At 34.9% G+C, this 16,164-nt stretch overlaps 3 protein-coding genes and 2 long non-coding RNA genes across 8 annotated transcripts in view; 2 read left to right on the plus strand and 3 right to left on the minus strand.

The window, feature by feature from the left end:
* Window positions 1-5,350, plus strand: part of LOC111447906 (beta-amylase 8-like) — an 8,214-nt gene extending 2,864 nt beyond the window's left edge. For 3 of the 4 annotated variants that reach the window (XM_023087282.1, XM_023087283.1, XM_023087285.1), the window contains 7 exons: window positions 156-359; window positions 967-1,161; window positions 1,372-1,536; window positions 1,805-2,065; window positions 3,645-3,857; window positions 4,201-4,423; window positions 5,104-5,350. In XM_023087282.1, the coding sequence (XP_022943050.1) occupies window positions 156-359; window positions 967-1,161; window positions 1,372-1,536; window positions 1,805-2,065; window positions 3,645-3,857; window positions 4,201-4,423; window positions 5,104-5,135 (1,293 nt within the window). In that variant the 3' untranslated portion in view covers window positions 5,136-5,350. The remainder of the gene's footprint in view (window positions 1-155; window positions 360-966; window positions 1,162-1,371; window positions 1,537-1,804; window positions 2,066-3,644; window positions 3,858-4,200; window positions 4,424-5,103) is intronic. The other variant, XM_023087286.1, reaches the window with a different exon arrangement.
* Window positions 5,351-8,388: 3,038 nt separating this feature from the next.
* LOC111446944 lies at window positions 8,389-9,610 on the minus strand. Its single transcript, XR_002711179.1, has 2 exons — window positions 9,350-9,610; window positions 8,389-9,221 (listed from the first exon to the last, which is right to left on the minus strand). It is a non-coding gene; the product is annotated as an uncharacterized LOC111446944 (long non-coding RNA).
* Window positions 9,611-11,047: 1,437 nt separating this feature from the next.
* Window positions 11,048-13,189, minus strand: LOC111447688. The gene is made up of 2 exons (XM_023086972.1): window positions 12,567-13,189; window positions 11,048-11,283 (listed from the first exon to the last, which is right to left on the minus strand). Exons 1-2 carry the CDS (start codon window positions 13,117-13,119, stop codon window positions 11,264-11,266), a joined length of 573 nt encoding a protein of 190 aa, XP_022942740.1. The 5' UTR covers window positions 13,120-13,189; the 3' UTR covers window positions 11,048-11,263.
* Window positions 13,190-14,737: 1,548 nt separating this feature from the next.
* Window positions 14,738-16,112, minus strand: LOC111446908. Its single transcript, XR_002711167.1, has 2 exons — window positions 15,715-16,112; window positions 14,738-15,103 (listed from the first exon to the last, which is right to left on the minus strand). It is a non-coding gene; the product is annotated as an uncharacterized LOC111446908 (long non-coding RNA).
* On the plus strand, window positions 15,002-15,943 carry LOC111446907. Its single transcript, XM_023085830.1, has 3 exons — window positions 15,002-15,126; window positions 15,207-15,424; window positions 15,703-15,943. The coding sequence occupies exons 1-3, from the start codon at window positions 15,022-15,024 to the stop codon at window positions 15,938-15,940; spliced, it is 561 nt and encodes a 186-aa protein (XP_022941598.1). The 5' UTR covers window positions 15,002-15,021; the 3' UTR covers window positions 15,941-15,943.
* Window positions 16,113-16,164: the final 52 nt, after the last annotated feature.

A 16,164-nucleotide genomic window follows, 5' to 3' on the forward strand; every position in this document is an offset into this window, starting at 1 on the left:
TTTTTTTTTTTTTTTTTTTTTTTTTTTTTTTTTTTTTTTTTTTTTTTTTGCGTATTAATCATTTCTACTCTTTTTTTTCCTTCAGATTTACCTTCTATGTCGTTTTCACTTTGTCAAAATTTTAATCGCTAATGTATTCCAAATTTTCATGCCAGATTGGTTTTATAAACAACTTCTGTCTATTGATTGATCCCGATGGCGTTAGACAGGAGTTAAGTCATTTGAAAGCACTAAATGTTGATGGTGTTATTGTGGATTGTTGGTGGGGTATCATAGAAGCTTGGAACCCACAGAAGTATGTGTGGTCTGGCTATAGAGACCTTTTTAACATCATACGAGAATTCAAGCTGAAATTGCAGGTAACTTCCCAATGAGGAGCTGCACGTATGGCTCCATTTGTATGTAGGTCAAATCATGTGAAATCTAAATGAAAGTAGAAGTAGAAGAAACCCATCGGTATATATGCTATAGATAAGTCCTTAAGGAGTTTCCCTTTGTTTATTTTATCACCAACATAAATTGTTTATGTTATCTACTTCGTCATGATTTTTACATTTCCAGAGAACCCAATTTATTGATTGGCCAATTAGTTGCAAAAGGCTATATCATTGCATTGATCTTGATGGGAACAAACTCTTGTCATATTTAGGATCGTTTTGAGTATTCTAATATGGCCTTTACTTGCTGCTTATGCACCCATCTGGATTGTTGTCTCATTTAGTCTCTTTTTGTTTTACCGGTCCTCAAATTGCTGTTATGTATTTTGGATTTAAAATAAGAATCACCGTTAACCTTGGGTTTCAGAGGTATTTCTCTGAGATGCGATCATGATCATGAAAATGCATAGCCTGCTTTAGGAGCATTTGTGATTAATGATTATTGTCTAAAGCTCATAAAACAACCATGGTTAATTGTCTTTATTTCCTAACAATTGTCTAATCACTTTTGGAAATGTTTTTTCAAAAGGTTGTGATGGCATTCCATGCATGTGAGGGAACTGAATCTGGTGATGCATATATCAACCTCCCACAATGGGTTTTGGAGATAGGGAAGGAAAACCCCGATATATTCTTTACAGATCGTGAAGGAAGGAGGAATGAGGATTGTCTATCTTGGGGCATTGACAAAGAGCGAGTTTTAAGAGGAAGAACTGGCATGGAGGTGATGAAGCATTTTGTGTGCTATAACACTGCAACTTATAGGGTGTCAAACTGTGATAACCTTATATATCTAATGTTTTATTTTACTTTGATGAATTCTATATGCCTATGATGCAATTTTCTTTCCAGTTCTGGCCATGAGATACTTTTATATTATCACCCCTATTATAACCTGGATTTATGTACCTAACGGAATCTTAAATATTTATAGGTCTATTTTGACTTCATGCGAAGCTTTCATACTGAGTTCAATGATTTGTTTGCTGAGGGTTTTGTCTCTGCTATTGAAGTAGGACTGGGGGTATCTGGAGAACTAAAATATCCTTCTTTCTCAAAAAGAATTGGATGGAGCTATCCTGGTATTGGTGAGTTTCAGGTATCTCTTAAACATTCTCTTCATCATATTGATAATCTCCCATTCTTAGTATTCATTGAGTATTGTGTTTCATATGTCAGGAGGGTTCTATCAGCATGTAGTATAGACAACAATTGTCATGCTATATGAGACCTTGAAAGTTCTGCTTGAAAGTAATGAACCTACACATAAAAATGGACCATAATGGCCCATCATCTTGTAAGACCAAGTGGAATAATTTGGGACCATTGGATAGCTGATTGTTAACTTTGGCAAATTTGATGTGCAGTGTTATGATAAGTATCTACAACAGAGTCTGCGCAAAGCTGCTGGGCTTCGTGGTCACTCATTCTGGGCTAGAGGACCTGATAATTCTGGACAATACAATTCTAGACCACATGAATCAGGGTTCTTCTGTGAACGAGGTGATTATGATAGTTACTACGGGCGCTTTTTCCTCCAATGGTATGCGCAGATGCTGATAGATCATGTAGATAATGTTTTGTCTCTTGCAAGCCTTGTCTTTGAGGAAACAAAATTTATCGTTAAGGTATGTGAGTGTTAGTGTTCATCTCACTGGTCAACCTTAGCTTTGTGCAAGTTTTTTCCGTTGCTAGTGAATTATCGTAATGATTGCCTTATCATGAATTTGTCCCTTGCTCTTTGGGTGATTAATTCTTCTTGAAATTTTCCACCATCAGGCCATTGACAAGTCACCTTCTCATTGAGAACTTATTTTTAATTAGCATCGTGACCAGATGTGCTTCTTGGAGCACATTATTTTCTTCGGGATTTGTTTGAATGTAGGTTTTTCTTTGTTAGTGGGACTTGCATTAAATAGTCTTCCTTCTCATGGGTACACTTTGATGCCTCATGCCCGGATCTGGATTCCGAATCCTAAACATGGTGCATTACAAATGGTATCAGAGCGGTACCTTTCCTAGTGAGTTGTGGTTTGTCCCGCAGTTGGTGGGCATGTGACACTTGAATAAAAGAGGGGTACATGAACGAACTGAAGACCACATTCGAATGAGAGCGATTCTTAGAATAGGATAGTTAAGAAAAGCTTAAAAGAATTAAAAGTCACTACCTATACCAACAAAGTGCGAACTCCATAGTCAAACATGTTTTGCTTGGAGCAATTCTACGATGGGTGATCTTTTGAGAATTTTCTTAAAATGCATATTAGTAAGGACAAAACATGTTGGAAGGACTTCTGTTGGTCTGTAGGGATAGTTTTTACTCTTAGAAGTGAGGAGTAAGTAATGTGACCATGTCACAAAGAATGCATGGGAATGTTGGGGTCATTAAGTGCCGAATCCGGATTTCAAATTCTGGTTATGGGGCGTGACATACACAATACCTGGTTGTAACTTGTAAGACATGTTAGGAGCCTAGGACTCAACCCTTGTACGTTACATATACTTTATGTGAGAAAGGAAGTGTAGAGTGTTATATTTTATCGGCATTATGGGTATAAGACACTGAACTAACAGAGAGAATAATGGGGGTCTATATCGGAAGTGGCAAAGAGGATTTGGGTGTAATATATATTCCGCTATGAAAAAGAGGGAAGTAAAGAGTCTAGTAGTGTTCAGAATTTTCCAACTGGGGAAACGAGTCTATTAGTATCTTGGAGCTTTTGAGGTTCGAGAGTTGAATCTAGAGGGTCACACTATGATAAAACCCCCATATCTCTCGTCCTGTCTCTCCTCTATTGTCTTCTCCATTATTCGCCCACCTATCCAAGTTTGTTGCATTCCATTTGACGAAGCCTAGGTCAATATATTGAGCAAGCATGAGTATATAATCATGTCTCTCAACTATCATTGTATGTTTTATAGGGATGAAAATTCCAGTAGAACAACGGCTGTATTTTTGATTCCCATGCATACTTTTTTTTTCTCGGTACAACCATCGTATCTGTACTCCCTACTTGCATAGTTAATCTTCAATCATGGGTACAACTTCTTTAAGACAATCAGCATCCTGTTACTCATTTTCCAACTTTGGTCCTCGCTTCATGAGTTCAGCTTCTGATATGTTTCATGTCTCTATCAATCAATCGTAAGGCATCCAGTCATGGACTTATTGCGGAATCAGTTAAATGCATATTTTTGTTAACACAGATTCCTGCAGTTTATTGGTGGTACAAAACTTCTAGTCATGCGGCAGAGCTCACAGCTGGGTTTTATAACCCCTCTAACCAAGATGGTTACTCCCCTGTTTTAGATGTTCTGAAGAAACACTCTGTAATAGTCAAACTCGTATGCTCTGGCATGCCAGTTACTGGTCAGGAAGTGGATGATGCATTGGCTGATCCAGAAAGTTTGAGTTGGCAGGTGATGAACTTTTGTAGTATCTTTTGCCTTTTTCTTTGCACCATTGAGCTTCTATGGGTGCCTTCGCTATGATTTTTCTGGCCATTGATTAATGCCTTGATTGTGATGAGTTCAGTATGATCAATAATATTAAGTGTACCTGTCGTTTGTTCAAAATTTTCTTGCACCAGATTTGAAAGCAATGACAGAGAACTGGTCTCAAAACAATTTCTTTATTTCTCGACATCTAGTGTGAATTAGTAACCATTAACATGTTGAAATTTAACTGTTTCTGTTCTCTATTATTGTGTTCCTTCTCCCTTATGAATGCCTTTAAAGGGAAATTTCCATGCCTCGTCTACAGATTTTAAATTCTGCTTGGGATCGAGGCTTAGCTGTAGCCGGTGAAAATTCCCTTTCGTGCTATGACAGAGAAGGACATATGAGAATTATTGATATGGCAAAACCGAGGAATGACCCTGATCGCCATCGTTTCTCTTTCTTTGCATATCGTCAGCAGCCTGCTGATTTGATTCAAGGAGCGGCTTGCTTTCCGGAGCTGGACTACTTCATTAAGTGCATGCATGGTAAGTATTTAATTTGTTTGTCCTTATCTTAGGGTAATGGGTTGATGCATCAGGAAATTATAAATGGATACCTATATCTATCCATATATATAACTATATCTCTCTCTCTTTCTCTCTCCCTTTATATATATATATATATATAAAATAAAGTACACACATACAAACAGACCCTTTAGTTCATAATGCATAATTCTTTATAGTACAATTCAAACAGGCCTTTGTTTGTTTTATCACGAAAAAGTTGAGTGGGCAGGCTTATCTTTTAAAATAATTTTTGAAGAATAGTTGCAAATATCATATTTCAAAACAGGTACTATTAATCGAGATTTGTAGTTTGCTTATTTTCTTTTTTATTTTTTCAGTAATAGTTTATTGCCATTATTCTTGTGTTGATTGAGATAATACTAGTATTTCACGTGTTTTACTTTCTGTCTTATTATAATGATATTTTGATTTATTATTTCTACAATATTAATTCTTCTTATGTTATATTAACAGTCTAACCCTTTTACCAACTTATTATAATGATCTTTTAACTTATTTATTATTATCCATATCTAACCATTGAATAGACTGATAGTATACTTCTTCCTTCAAGTTATTTGCTTAACCTTGAAGATATATGGCACTTGGATTCATAATATTTGTTTGGCTGTTACCATTTTAACAATCTTTTGCAGGCGAGATAGTAGACGATTTGGTGCCCTGTTGAAGTGCAAAATTCTTACTCATACATGGATTGCAAACTGTAGCTACCGTTCTAGACATGTTCAGGTAAATTATTGTCATCTCAAACCTCGTAAAGAGCATAGTGATTGTAAATTTCATCTTCTATGCGTCGTTTTTTAAGTTGCTGCCTTTGAATGATGAACCCATTAGAGTTTGTTAGTGACCGTTCAGCTGGGAAAATTTAGTTGGTTTAAAATATATATCATGGCTTCAAACTTCAACCCCATTTATATCTGTCCAGAAAAAAAGGAAAAAGAAATCCCTTAAGCTTTGTGGTTGATGTCTTCAACTTCTCTCTCTAGAAGTTTTGGTTAACCTTCAAGCTTATGGATGAGAGTCGATGTTTAAGGTAGAGAGACCTATGAAATATAAGATCATTTTTCTTTCATGAGGGTTTTTAAGAATAGGTAATGACTTTGGAGTCAACGTGGACTAAAATCTTCCCTTCATTTGTCTCCCAGATTTGTACACTTTTAGGTTCGGGAGTAATATATCTTTTAAATTTGAAAAATGGTCTAATAAGCCTCTAAATTTTCAATAAATTCTTGACATATTTAAAAGTTAACTGATCTATTAGACATAAAATTGTTATTTGTTCCAAATAAGATCTTAAATATTTCAATTTTATGTGCAATAGATTCTTTAATTTTAGAAATGTTGAATAGATCAAAGGATCTCTTAGACATAAAATTGAAAGTTAAAAACCTTACTATCCAGAAAATTCTTAAGATTTAATAAACATTTTTCCAAGTTTTAAGAGAAAAAACAGGAAGAAAAATCTCGTGGTTGGGGTAAAGAACTCTTTATCTTCTCTCTTTAGAAATCTTGGACACTCTCACTCACTACAATGGAGAGAATCAGTTTTTTTACAGTTAAAATTGCCATGGTGTTTACCGATTCTTTTAGGCATAAACTATAATTAACATTATATACTAATCCTGGGGAGAGAGCTGTTATTGAACGGCCGAAGGGCTCGAAGTTCTCTCCCTAACATTTTTATCATTTTGTTAAATTGTATTTTTTTTCCAGTTAATTAATTAAAAACAACACATTTTGATTTCTTAGCTTATAGTAAATAATGAAGTGAAATCATGTTTGGTAATGTTTATTTATTTATTTTTAATGTTTGCAGCAGTTAGAGAGAAATATTTTTAAGAGAAATGCTCAATGGAAAGGGAAACAAAAGATAGAGGGAAATTTATGGGGTATAAAAATGGGTAGAAATTTATGCTTCGTAGAGAAATAAATGTAGTAAAAAGTAATTAAAGAGAGAGTAAGTTACAGGGATGAAATCTTAGGAAGAAAGAAAAGCTTAGAGAGAAGGTAAAGGGAAAAGATAAAGAGAGGGGAAAAGTACTACAAATATATTTATGTAGGAAAAAAAAAATGTTCCGTGTAGTGGTATAACGATTCAGATCCACCACTAACAGATATTGTACTTTTTAGGCTTTTCTTTTCGGGTTCCCCTGGAGGCTTTATAATGCGTCTTTTAAAGAAAGGTTTCTACACTTTTATAAAGGGTGTTTTGTTCTCCTCTCTAACTAATGTGAGACATCACAAGTGGATAACTTCGAAGGCAGTCCGGGCAACAACCACAACCAGAAGAAAAGAGGAAGGAGGGGCAGGAACTTTAAAATTTCAGTATCAAAAGTGTTTATTTTAAATTTTCAAAAATAATTGACCTACATGCTGCTACCTTCAAACTTCAAGAATCAAAAATCTATTTGGCCCTAAAAACAAACAAACTACTACTACAACAATCAAGTCAAATTAATGGAATCACAAATCATTCGTCACAAGCGTCAAAATAATTATAATGTTTTTGCTCTGCAACAATAGATGTTTTAGAAACAATTCATGCTTCTGCTTTTAATGATTTTAAGAATAAACTTTATCAAAATATCAAATAAGTCTATATTTTAAAATTAAAAAACCGTCTCAATATAAAATTATGTTTTAAAAGGAAAAAAATCAATTTTATGTTTAATAAAACTATAAGTTTTAAAAAAATTTAGGTTAGAAAAAAATTGAGACAAATTCAAAAAATTTATTGAACACAACTAAAAGTTTAGAGATTAAATAACATTCTTTAAAGTTTAAAAATTGATTAGACACCACCTAAATGCAAAATACATCTTAGACATATTTTAAAATTCAAAGATTAATATGACATATGCAAATTAAATTAATAAACCTAATATGACTTTCTTTTGGTCAATCCCTTTCAACTTGCATAGCCTAAAAATAATTAGATAAATAATGCAGAATATGCTAACCATGACCCATACCAAAAATAAACGAAAGCCAATTACAAAACCTAATGAATTTATGGTTGTCATTAATGTTACAAAGAAACCAAAAGTTCAAATCCAGCTCCTATAAGCTACGTGGCAGCTAGTTAAAAGCTGGGAGAGGAGAAAAAGCAACATTGACAATTAGGCAAAGATGCTCGGAAAAGTATATTATCTAGACATAAGTAACACAATAGTTAGGTCTTCTTTTCACAAGATAAGCTTTTATACAAGTGACAACGGTTTGTTTTTTCCATAATGACCAGCAACATATGCCTAAAGTTGAAAATTAAAAATATTAAATTTGTACTATCCAAAATAGCTTTAACTTTGAAGTCCAATGTTTGATTTAATAGGAAAGTTGAGTTTAAATCTATTAAAATTTATCTCAACCCTATTTTGAGTTCATGTAGAAGGAGGCATTCAAATGCCTTTGAAATATAATTTTAACTAATTCAACTATCATTTTAATAATATACCTAGAAAAAGCAAAAAAACACAAGAACAAAAAGTTACATACGCCTGAATGGTTTCTTAGTAAAAATGAGACGAAGAACAATTTAAAAAAGGTATTACAATCTTAAAAAATAATTTAATAACAAGCAATTTTAGCTTTTATGGTGAACCACCTACCAACCACAAAACCTACTGGCTATTTCCTATTACAATGAAACACAATCAGTTCACTTCTACTTAATTTCCGAACGGAAGGAATCGGAATGTCTCCATTTTCATAGGCTATTATCATGGAATGATGGAGCCAGAGGGCCCATAAACCGACAAATGAAAACAAATCCCCTCTTTTCCGGAATACTAGTTTCATTATTCTTGTTCTACTCTGCACTATTCAAACGAAGGGCACAAAATTTCAGGAAACCTGGTTTGGCGGGGAATTCTACAGTCATACAAGAATTACCAGAAGAATACAACTTACAAACAGGTCGCCTTTTTGTCAAACTCATCATTCGCGGAAAACGTACTCAGCAAACAGATCAATTAATTGGACCAAACACTATTACAAGGTAAACAGCAGTTCAAAGATTATTGTCATCTCTGTCTCTCTCTCTCTTTTTTTTTCTTTGACCTTAGATTTTTTAGCAGGAGCAGAATATGAAGTATAAGGTTCTAACAGTTCCGTTATTCTATACGGATTCGAATCGAAGTTTTATGTCAAAATTAGAAGTAGCATCTCTCATTGTGTTCCATGGATGGAAGCAATAAACTGAAACCAAATACCTTCAACGATAATAAATCTGGCTCTATGATACACAAAGTTCTAACAGTTCCGTTATTCCATACGGAGTTGAATCGGAGTTTTATGTTGAAAATTAGAGGTAACATCTGTCATTGTGTTTCATGGATGGAAGCAATAAACAGAAACCAAATAACTTCAACGACAATAAATCTGGCTCTATGATATACAAACATTAGCCTCAATTCGAAACACAGCTAAAGCTCTTCAGTAGTCAACTCCGAAAGCGGACGAAAAAGGAAGAAAGATAATTAAACAAGATTCAGAGCACAGACCAGATCTATTAAGTAATTTTCAAACCGGTTATTATTTCAGTCATGGAGAGAAATCGAAACTAGCAACAAAGCTCTACAACTCCAATCATGAAAAATGCGAACAATTAAATTAACTCGTTCTCTCTCGAAAGTAAGAGAAACTCCGTACCTGAGATCTGTAGGAAGGTAAGAATCCAAGCAATCTTCACCACGGTTTCCGATTCAGTTGATGCAAGGCGGGATCCAATTCGCCCAAACATTTCCCGAACAAGCTTAACCACACGGCGGCAAGAGAAATGAAGCAAAAAGTAAAAGAAATAGAAGCAGAGAAAAACAGAAAAAGAAGATGAGGAGATGCCGGCCGTCGGCAAACGCACACCAGAGCGAAGCAGTTCCCGACCTGCACCAAGCGAATTAGAGACCGCCGGTGTTATAACTGAGAAGAAACAACGCCGAGAAATTGCCCGCGGAAGATTAAGGCGACGGAAAGGAGAGGCAAACAGAGAGAGAGGACGGAGATTAAACCCTATGCAGAGCGAGGAGAATCATGGCCGGTTCAGGGGCCTTTATAGCAACCAGAATCGAAGACGATGAGGACACGTGTCTACCGCCAACTGAGAAGCCGCGTCAATCTAACGGCTGTGATAGGCTGAAACATTGGAGGGTCCACCCGCACTCAATGATCGTCGCTACACTATATTATGGAACAGAGGAGAGCCTGTGACCTTATTTCTTCCCGGCTCCAAAATCTTCTAGCAAATCTTACCTTTCAAATTATTGGTTGAATTATAAATTTAATATCTAAATTATTGTTAATTATCAATAAAAAAAGATTTTTTAATTAAAAAAAAACCGAGTATTTAAATAATAATAGTCTAAATTATTCTTAAGTTTATATTAAATATATCTTAAAAAAAGATGCACATAGTTAATATAGATAATGACTTTCAATTCAAGACTTTGTTAGTCATTTTATTCTCATAATTGCTCTCATTCGAATATGATCTTGGTTTATTCATATATCCCTCATTTATTTTGAGTATCACATAATTAAATAAGACGTACCGTCCTCCATCAACAAAAAGTATTTAAATTATGAATATAATTAAAAGAACGAACCTAGAAAAGGGAATATAATAAAACTGGATTTTGATGTAAACTTTTTATCCTTTCCAATATTAGGGGACCGCATTTGTTCGTTGGTTTAGGGGCAATGGCCGCTGCTCTAATTTGCCTTTTTAGCCTAGCGGCACAACATATTTGACCTCCTTTAATATATATATATATATATATATATTAGTTCGGTAATTATGAAGTGAAGATAAAATTACGGACTTTTGAGATAGTAGTGTCCTATCCCGAGCATGCTCGAATTAGCTTTCTGTCTTTCTAATATTTTATTCTTGATACCAATGTCAAAATCAAATCTTTTAAACATATCTATAAAATCGCCCACAAAACTACTCCATATCAACCTAAAGCTAAATTCATCGAATTATTTTTTAAATTTATATTCAAGAAAATCGAGCCAATATAAAGATCAATGAGTCAATTAGCTGGTTTTGTCAATTTGTTAGATTCATGCCTTATGCCATCCATGCATATATTGTAAATTATTTATTATATTAATCTAGTAAATAATTAAAGATTTAAAGGGTAAAATTGAAAATTTTAAAGTATAAGAATAACTAGTGCTATAAATTTACCCTACAAATTAAAACTTTTGACAGCATATTTTACCCATTTTTTAAATGCTAAATATAGGTCCTGAAAATCAATACTTTTTTTAAAAAAATATTTTACAAAAAGTTTCCACTAATTATTCAATAATGGCATTAAAATTGAATAAAATCATTATGAATTTACAGTCTGTAGCATCCAATCGTAGGCAACAAAATCAAGCTGGGATTTTTTTTTTAATTAGTTCATTAATAAAATCATCTCAATTATTCTTTGTAAATTTAATTATTGGGTCTATTAATAATTATACTCCATTATTTTTTTTCTTTTAATACAACAAAATTATTCACTTTGTCGTTATATTCGACTGATTAGGACATTATAATTTCGATAAAAAATATAAATAATGTCACTAAAAACAACCATTTAATTTAATATTAACTAAATTCAAATCCGAGATAACTCAAATAATTTTACAAATTATATAACTCAATTTCGCTAATCTAAATCTAACAAAAATTCTCAATACGCACTATGAATCGTCTAATTTTCCAAGAAATGGAATGAAATTGTTCTGTACTAAAACTATCCCAAGAACAGAGAAATCATTTCGCTCGAGAACTACAAGGCGAAATCAAGTACGTTCCATTGGAACTGTTAAGGATATTTAGTAATAAATTATAGTTTACCATATATATTATATTTGATATTTTATTATAAGGCAAATATCTAACATTTGCCTTATTACCATAGGTATCTTTCCATTTATTGTTATTTCCATTTATTACTATTTCCATATCCTTGTAATTTATTTGATTATAAATAAGATAACTTTCACACCATTTAGGTGTGGTGGATTCAGCAAACATTCACATGGTATCAGAGCCCCTTCGGTTTAACAACCCCAAATCCTTTCTTTTCAATGGCTTTTGAAATCTTCTACTGTTCTTCTCCACCACCCCTGTTGCCTTTGACGCCGCAGGAGCAGTCTTCATGGCTACCGCAGGCGGAGCCGATTAATTACTCTTCGGCTCCACCCTATTGACCTCCAAATCATCCTTCACCATACTCTGTACATACAACCTTACATTTTTCAAACATAGTCTCTTTCATTCTCTTCTCAATTTTTCCTTTATCCTTCATCCTTCACAGAAACCCTAATCTTAGGATCTTCATCAGCATTTCTCTTCGAAAATATACAGAATCTCGATAAGCCTATCGACCTTTTGCAGAGATTCACCTTTGGAATCTAGGCGCCGCACTGGCATCTTCGCCAACCAAGTTGCTGCCGCCCTTCTCGCCAAAATTGGCTCCTTCGCCCCAATGTGGCGACTCTTCCGGCTGCCCTTTTTGCCAAAATTGGCTCCTTCGCCCAATGTGGCGACTCTTCCGGCTTCAACATTGTCTTTGTCCCTTTCTCTAGGTTTCCCCTTCTACTTCTTGGGGTTAGACATATTCTCACCAGAGCCAAGGTAACATCGTCGCTAAGCGACAATTCCTGTTTATGGGTAGACATATTCTCGTCGAAGCCAAGGCAGCATCGCCGCTGAGCGGCGATCCCTCTGCAATTTTCGATGGCCAAGAAAGTGTTTCTTTACTCCTCCTCTGAACCAGGTTGTTGACATCTTCACGAAAAGTGTTTCTCAACCACTTTCAATTTTTCAGATTCAAGCTTCACGTTCGTTCAAATCCGACGTTCAGCTTGCGGTGGGGTGTTAAGGATATTTAGTAATAAATTATAGTTTACCATATATATTATATTTGATATTTTATTATAAGGCAAATATCTAACATTTGCCTTATTACCATAGGTATCTTTCCATTTATTGTTATTTCCATTTATTACTATTTCCATATCCTTGTAATTTATTTGATTATAAATAAGATAACTTTCACACCATTTAGGTGTGGTGGATTCAGCAAACATTCACAGGAACGATGAAATTTAAGCCCGCAATGAATTTGGCATACAAATTTCACGGATCCAAACAATCCAACTCGCCATTGAACTCTCGTGTTCCCATTCAAATCGAACTGGATCAGATCCGTCTTCAACGCGAAATCGACTTCCTCCATCTGCTCTGGATTCAAAGGAATCATAATCGAATTCACGGCGTAATGGAACTGGACAGAGCCGTTCTTCCTCACATCGAATGGATCGGCTACAAGCTCAGCGATGTTTAGCCCTAGAAAACTCAGGAACAAACTCGTATCGGAGAAACTCGCATGCGCTTTCGCGTTATCATTCTCCGCCTCGACGAGGATCGTTAACTGAACCTCGAGGCGGCCGGCGATTTCGTTCTGGAAGTTATCAAGATGAGCGCCGATGACACTGATCGTCGGAATCCTAGGGTGGATCACTAGGTAGCCAATGAAGACGCCGACACCGGCGATTATGACGGCGATCGAAACCAGAGTACAGAGAACGGCAGCGAACCAAATGAGCGGATGAGTGCGGCGCTTTGCGTTGGAGATCAGTTTCGGGGGCATTTGGTGGTCGGAGATTGCCGATTGATGAAGCGGCCGGCAACATCCGGCGGCGAATTTCTTGAAATTATGAGGTAATTTGACTCTGCTTTTGTATTGAGCTATTTAATTATTGTTTTTTATTTATCTTTTTGGCAGAATTCGAATTTTAATTTGGAGGGAAAGGTTTTGGTATCTCTACTTTTCCTGGTTGCAAGGCATTTAAGTTCTGAAAATTAAACTAAATAAATAAATAAATAAAAATAAAAAATCGTTTGGATGAGCTTAATATTGTTGTAAAGTTAAATACCAAACTTGAACCGCTAATTCCCTACTATTAATGGAATTCCTTCCCATTACAAACATTTTATAGAGACTAAATAGAAATAATTTGAAAGTTCGAGACCGGTTGTTAGAATCTTATTCCAATCGATAAATACTTACTTAATTAGTTAATATAGCGTGATGGTCGATAACGAATACTATTTTTCATTGTGACAGCCGCTCTAAATAATTATTCGTCTTATAATAGTATGAAAAAAGATATCAAATTTTTATTATCTTTCGTTCCTTGATCCGGTCAAGTAGGAACAAGGTTCAAGTTCACTGGTATGTTATGATGCCTCAGTTGCATACTGCATACACTGCACTTTCACTTAAGTGATGATAAAATGGCTCATCTCGTCGTGACCTTGTCTTGAATTCTCAAAACTTCTGTCGCTCCATCTCTGCAAGGGCAAAGAACCCATCGCTATCTCGGCTGTGCTACCGGAAGCTCTGGAAGTCGGAATAGGAGAACACTCATCTTGGTATTCTTTACTCAACAATAATAGAGAGTGGCATCTATGGAGCTATTGTCTAATGAATTTGAGTGAAGAGATTCGAACTCATTATATCACTTGAGTGATGGCTACGTGCATAAAAAAAAAGTGGAGTAAGAATCTCTTTTGTCTAATCTCTAATTCTTCATGTATTTGACGACTCATTTGTTAGAAAGTGTATAATAAAAGTTATTGATTTCTAATTGGTTCATAAATTAAGATTTGAATTAAACATTAAAAGTAATATAGACCAAGTTTTTTACCGGATATCAAATGTCCACAATCTTTACACGAACTTTTTTGCTATAAACGAACAATAGACCAAGATTTTTAGATACCATTTTGATTGAATTAGAAGCTAGAGCACTTTAAGAGTAATCCGAAGAACTTTAAATTTTCTTCAAATATATCTTTTTAAACTATTCATTATTTTTACAAGAACGTGTAAACCTCATCCTAACAAGTTCGTTTTAAACACCTTGAAGAAAACTTCAAAGAAGACAATGCTAGTGATGACAACTTCAGAAGACAATGCTAGTGATGACAAACTTTTATTTATTAAAATTTACTTTTATGAAAAAAAAAATGAACAAATAATCGTTAAAAAAAATTAACCACTCAAATAATTAGAACGAGTCTAAATAATAATGTTAATCACTCCTGCTGCCATAAATTAGTTTACAAATCCAATGTAAAACTTGGAATTTTCCTCCATTCATTCACATGCAAATATCCCCAATCCTAATTGGAAATAGCCTGCAATTATTGAATATAATTTAACTAAATTGAACTCTAAGTCAAATTAATTCCCAAAAAAGAAATTATTAAAGAAAATTAAATACAATTCTTTCAAATTTTCCATACAGGTTGTTCTCAAATAAACTGGTAACTCTCATTCCAAGCAACTAAAAAAAAAAAAAAAAAAAAAAAAAGCCTCTTGAAAGAACAATTTCAACAACTAACACAAAAGCAACAAGCAATCCTACACACACACACACAAAATAGAAAAGCCCCTTAAGAGCTCCCAATTTCCTCTTTAGTCACATCGAAGCTACGCCTTTTCCTGTGTTTTATATTCATTCTCCTCATAACACCACACCCCGCCATGGAAAAACGCCGTTTCGTCTACGCCTTAAGCCTCTCGATTGTCGTCTCCTTCGCACTCGTCGCCATTGTGTCGTGTATAGCTGCAGAATTACACAGAACAAAGGTATAGAATTCATCGCACAAGTGTGTGTTTGTTCATTAAGAACTTGGTTTTTAGCTAACTTTTCCCTCTTTTTTTTGTAGACCAAAGATCTCAGATTGGATGGGAAACTGTGCTATTTGCCAGAAAGTCAAGCATTTAGATATGGAGTTGCAGCATTGGCGTGTTTGGTTATTGCTCAAGTTATTGGAAATGTTTTGTTCTGCACAAGTTGCAGTTTGAACTCAAGAGGGAAGAAAAGCAATGATCAACAACGTCCTAGAAGATCAATTTTGGCCATAATTCTTCTTGTTATTTCTTGGTAGGTTTGGTTCATTTCTCTTGTTTTAACTGTTTGATCAGCCTTCCAAAAGTCATTCAAATCACCAATCAATAGTCATAAATCTTCAATTTCAAGAACTTATCATCTAGTCTCATTCATGTTTATGTTCAATCTCTTGAGAATTTGCTAATAATTCATTCTTCTGATTCAGAATCTTCAAAGAAATTTGTAAGAATTTGCTAATAGTTGATTATTCATGAAACGGAAAAATCAATTCAAATCGAAAATGTAATTCAAGAGGAGATTTGATGTTCTAGGGCAAGCTTTACCGTGGTGATATTGCTACTGAGCGCGGCGACGAGTATGAGTAGACAGCAACAATACGGTGCGGGCTGGTTGAGCGGCGAGTGCTATTTGGTGAAGAGCGGCGTATACATCGCCGCAGCAATTCTGATCCTCGTTTCGACATGTTCAATCGTCTGCTCCGCCGTAGCAGTCTTGAGGAAGAGCCTTCAGATCGACGAATCCAGAAAAACTAGTACACTGCCAAAATAAAAAACAGGAAATAAAAGCGTCGCAACGGGAACGGCAACGGCGGCGATCGGAAGAAGGCGGCGAAGCGCCATTGACGAGAGCTCCACGGATGCCATGTGTCCTGTGGATGGCGCCTTGACTGGAACGGTCTCTTGGATCTCCAACTAACAGCCTTATTTTTTATAATTGTAAATTGGGGAAAATACACACGAATTTGATAGTTTTTTTTTTTTTTTTTTTTTTTT

This window comes from Cucurbita moschata, unplaced genomic scaffold (genome assembly GCF_002738365.1).
Source record: "Cucurbita moschata cultivar Rifu unplaced genomic scaffold, Cmos_1.0 Cmo_Scf00009, whole genome shotgun sequence".
NCBI lineage: Eukaryota > Viridiplantae > Streptophyta > Magnoliopsida > Cucurbitales > Cucurbitaceae > Cucurbita > Cucurbita moschata.

What these genes read in the sequence shown, in the direction of transcription:
- LOC111447688 (XM_023086972.1), bottom strand. Translation starts at nt 13,119, where the DNA reads ATGCCCCCGAAACTGATCTCCAACGCAAAGCGCCGCACTCATCCGCTC. An exon ending in TTGCGGGCTTAAATTTCATC is followed by an intron (nt 11,284 to 12,566) that starts GTTCCTGTGAAT and finishes TATCCTTAACAG; the next exon opens with TTCCAATGGAACGTACTTGA.
- LOC111446907 (XM_023085830.1), top strand. Translation starts at nt 15,022, where the DNA reads ATGGAAAAACGCCGTTTCGTCTACGCCTTAAGCCTCTCGATTGTCGTC. An exon ending in CAGAATTACACAGAACAAAG is followed by an intron (nt 15,127 to 15,206) that starts GTATAGAATTCA and finishes TTTTTTTTGTAG; the next exon opens with ACCAAAGATCTCAGATTGGA. An exon ending in ATTCTTCTTGTTATTTCTTG is followed by an intron (nt 15,425 to 15,702) that starts GTAGGTTTGGTT and finishes TTGATGTTCTAG; the next exon opens with GGCAAGCTTTACCGTGGTGA.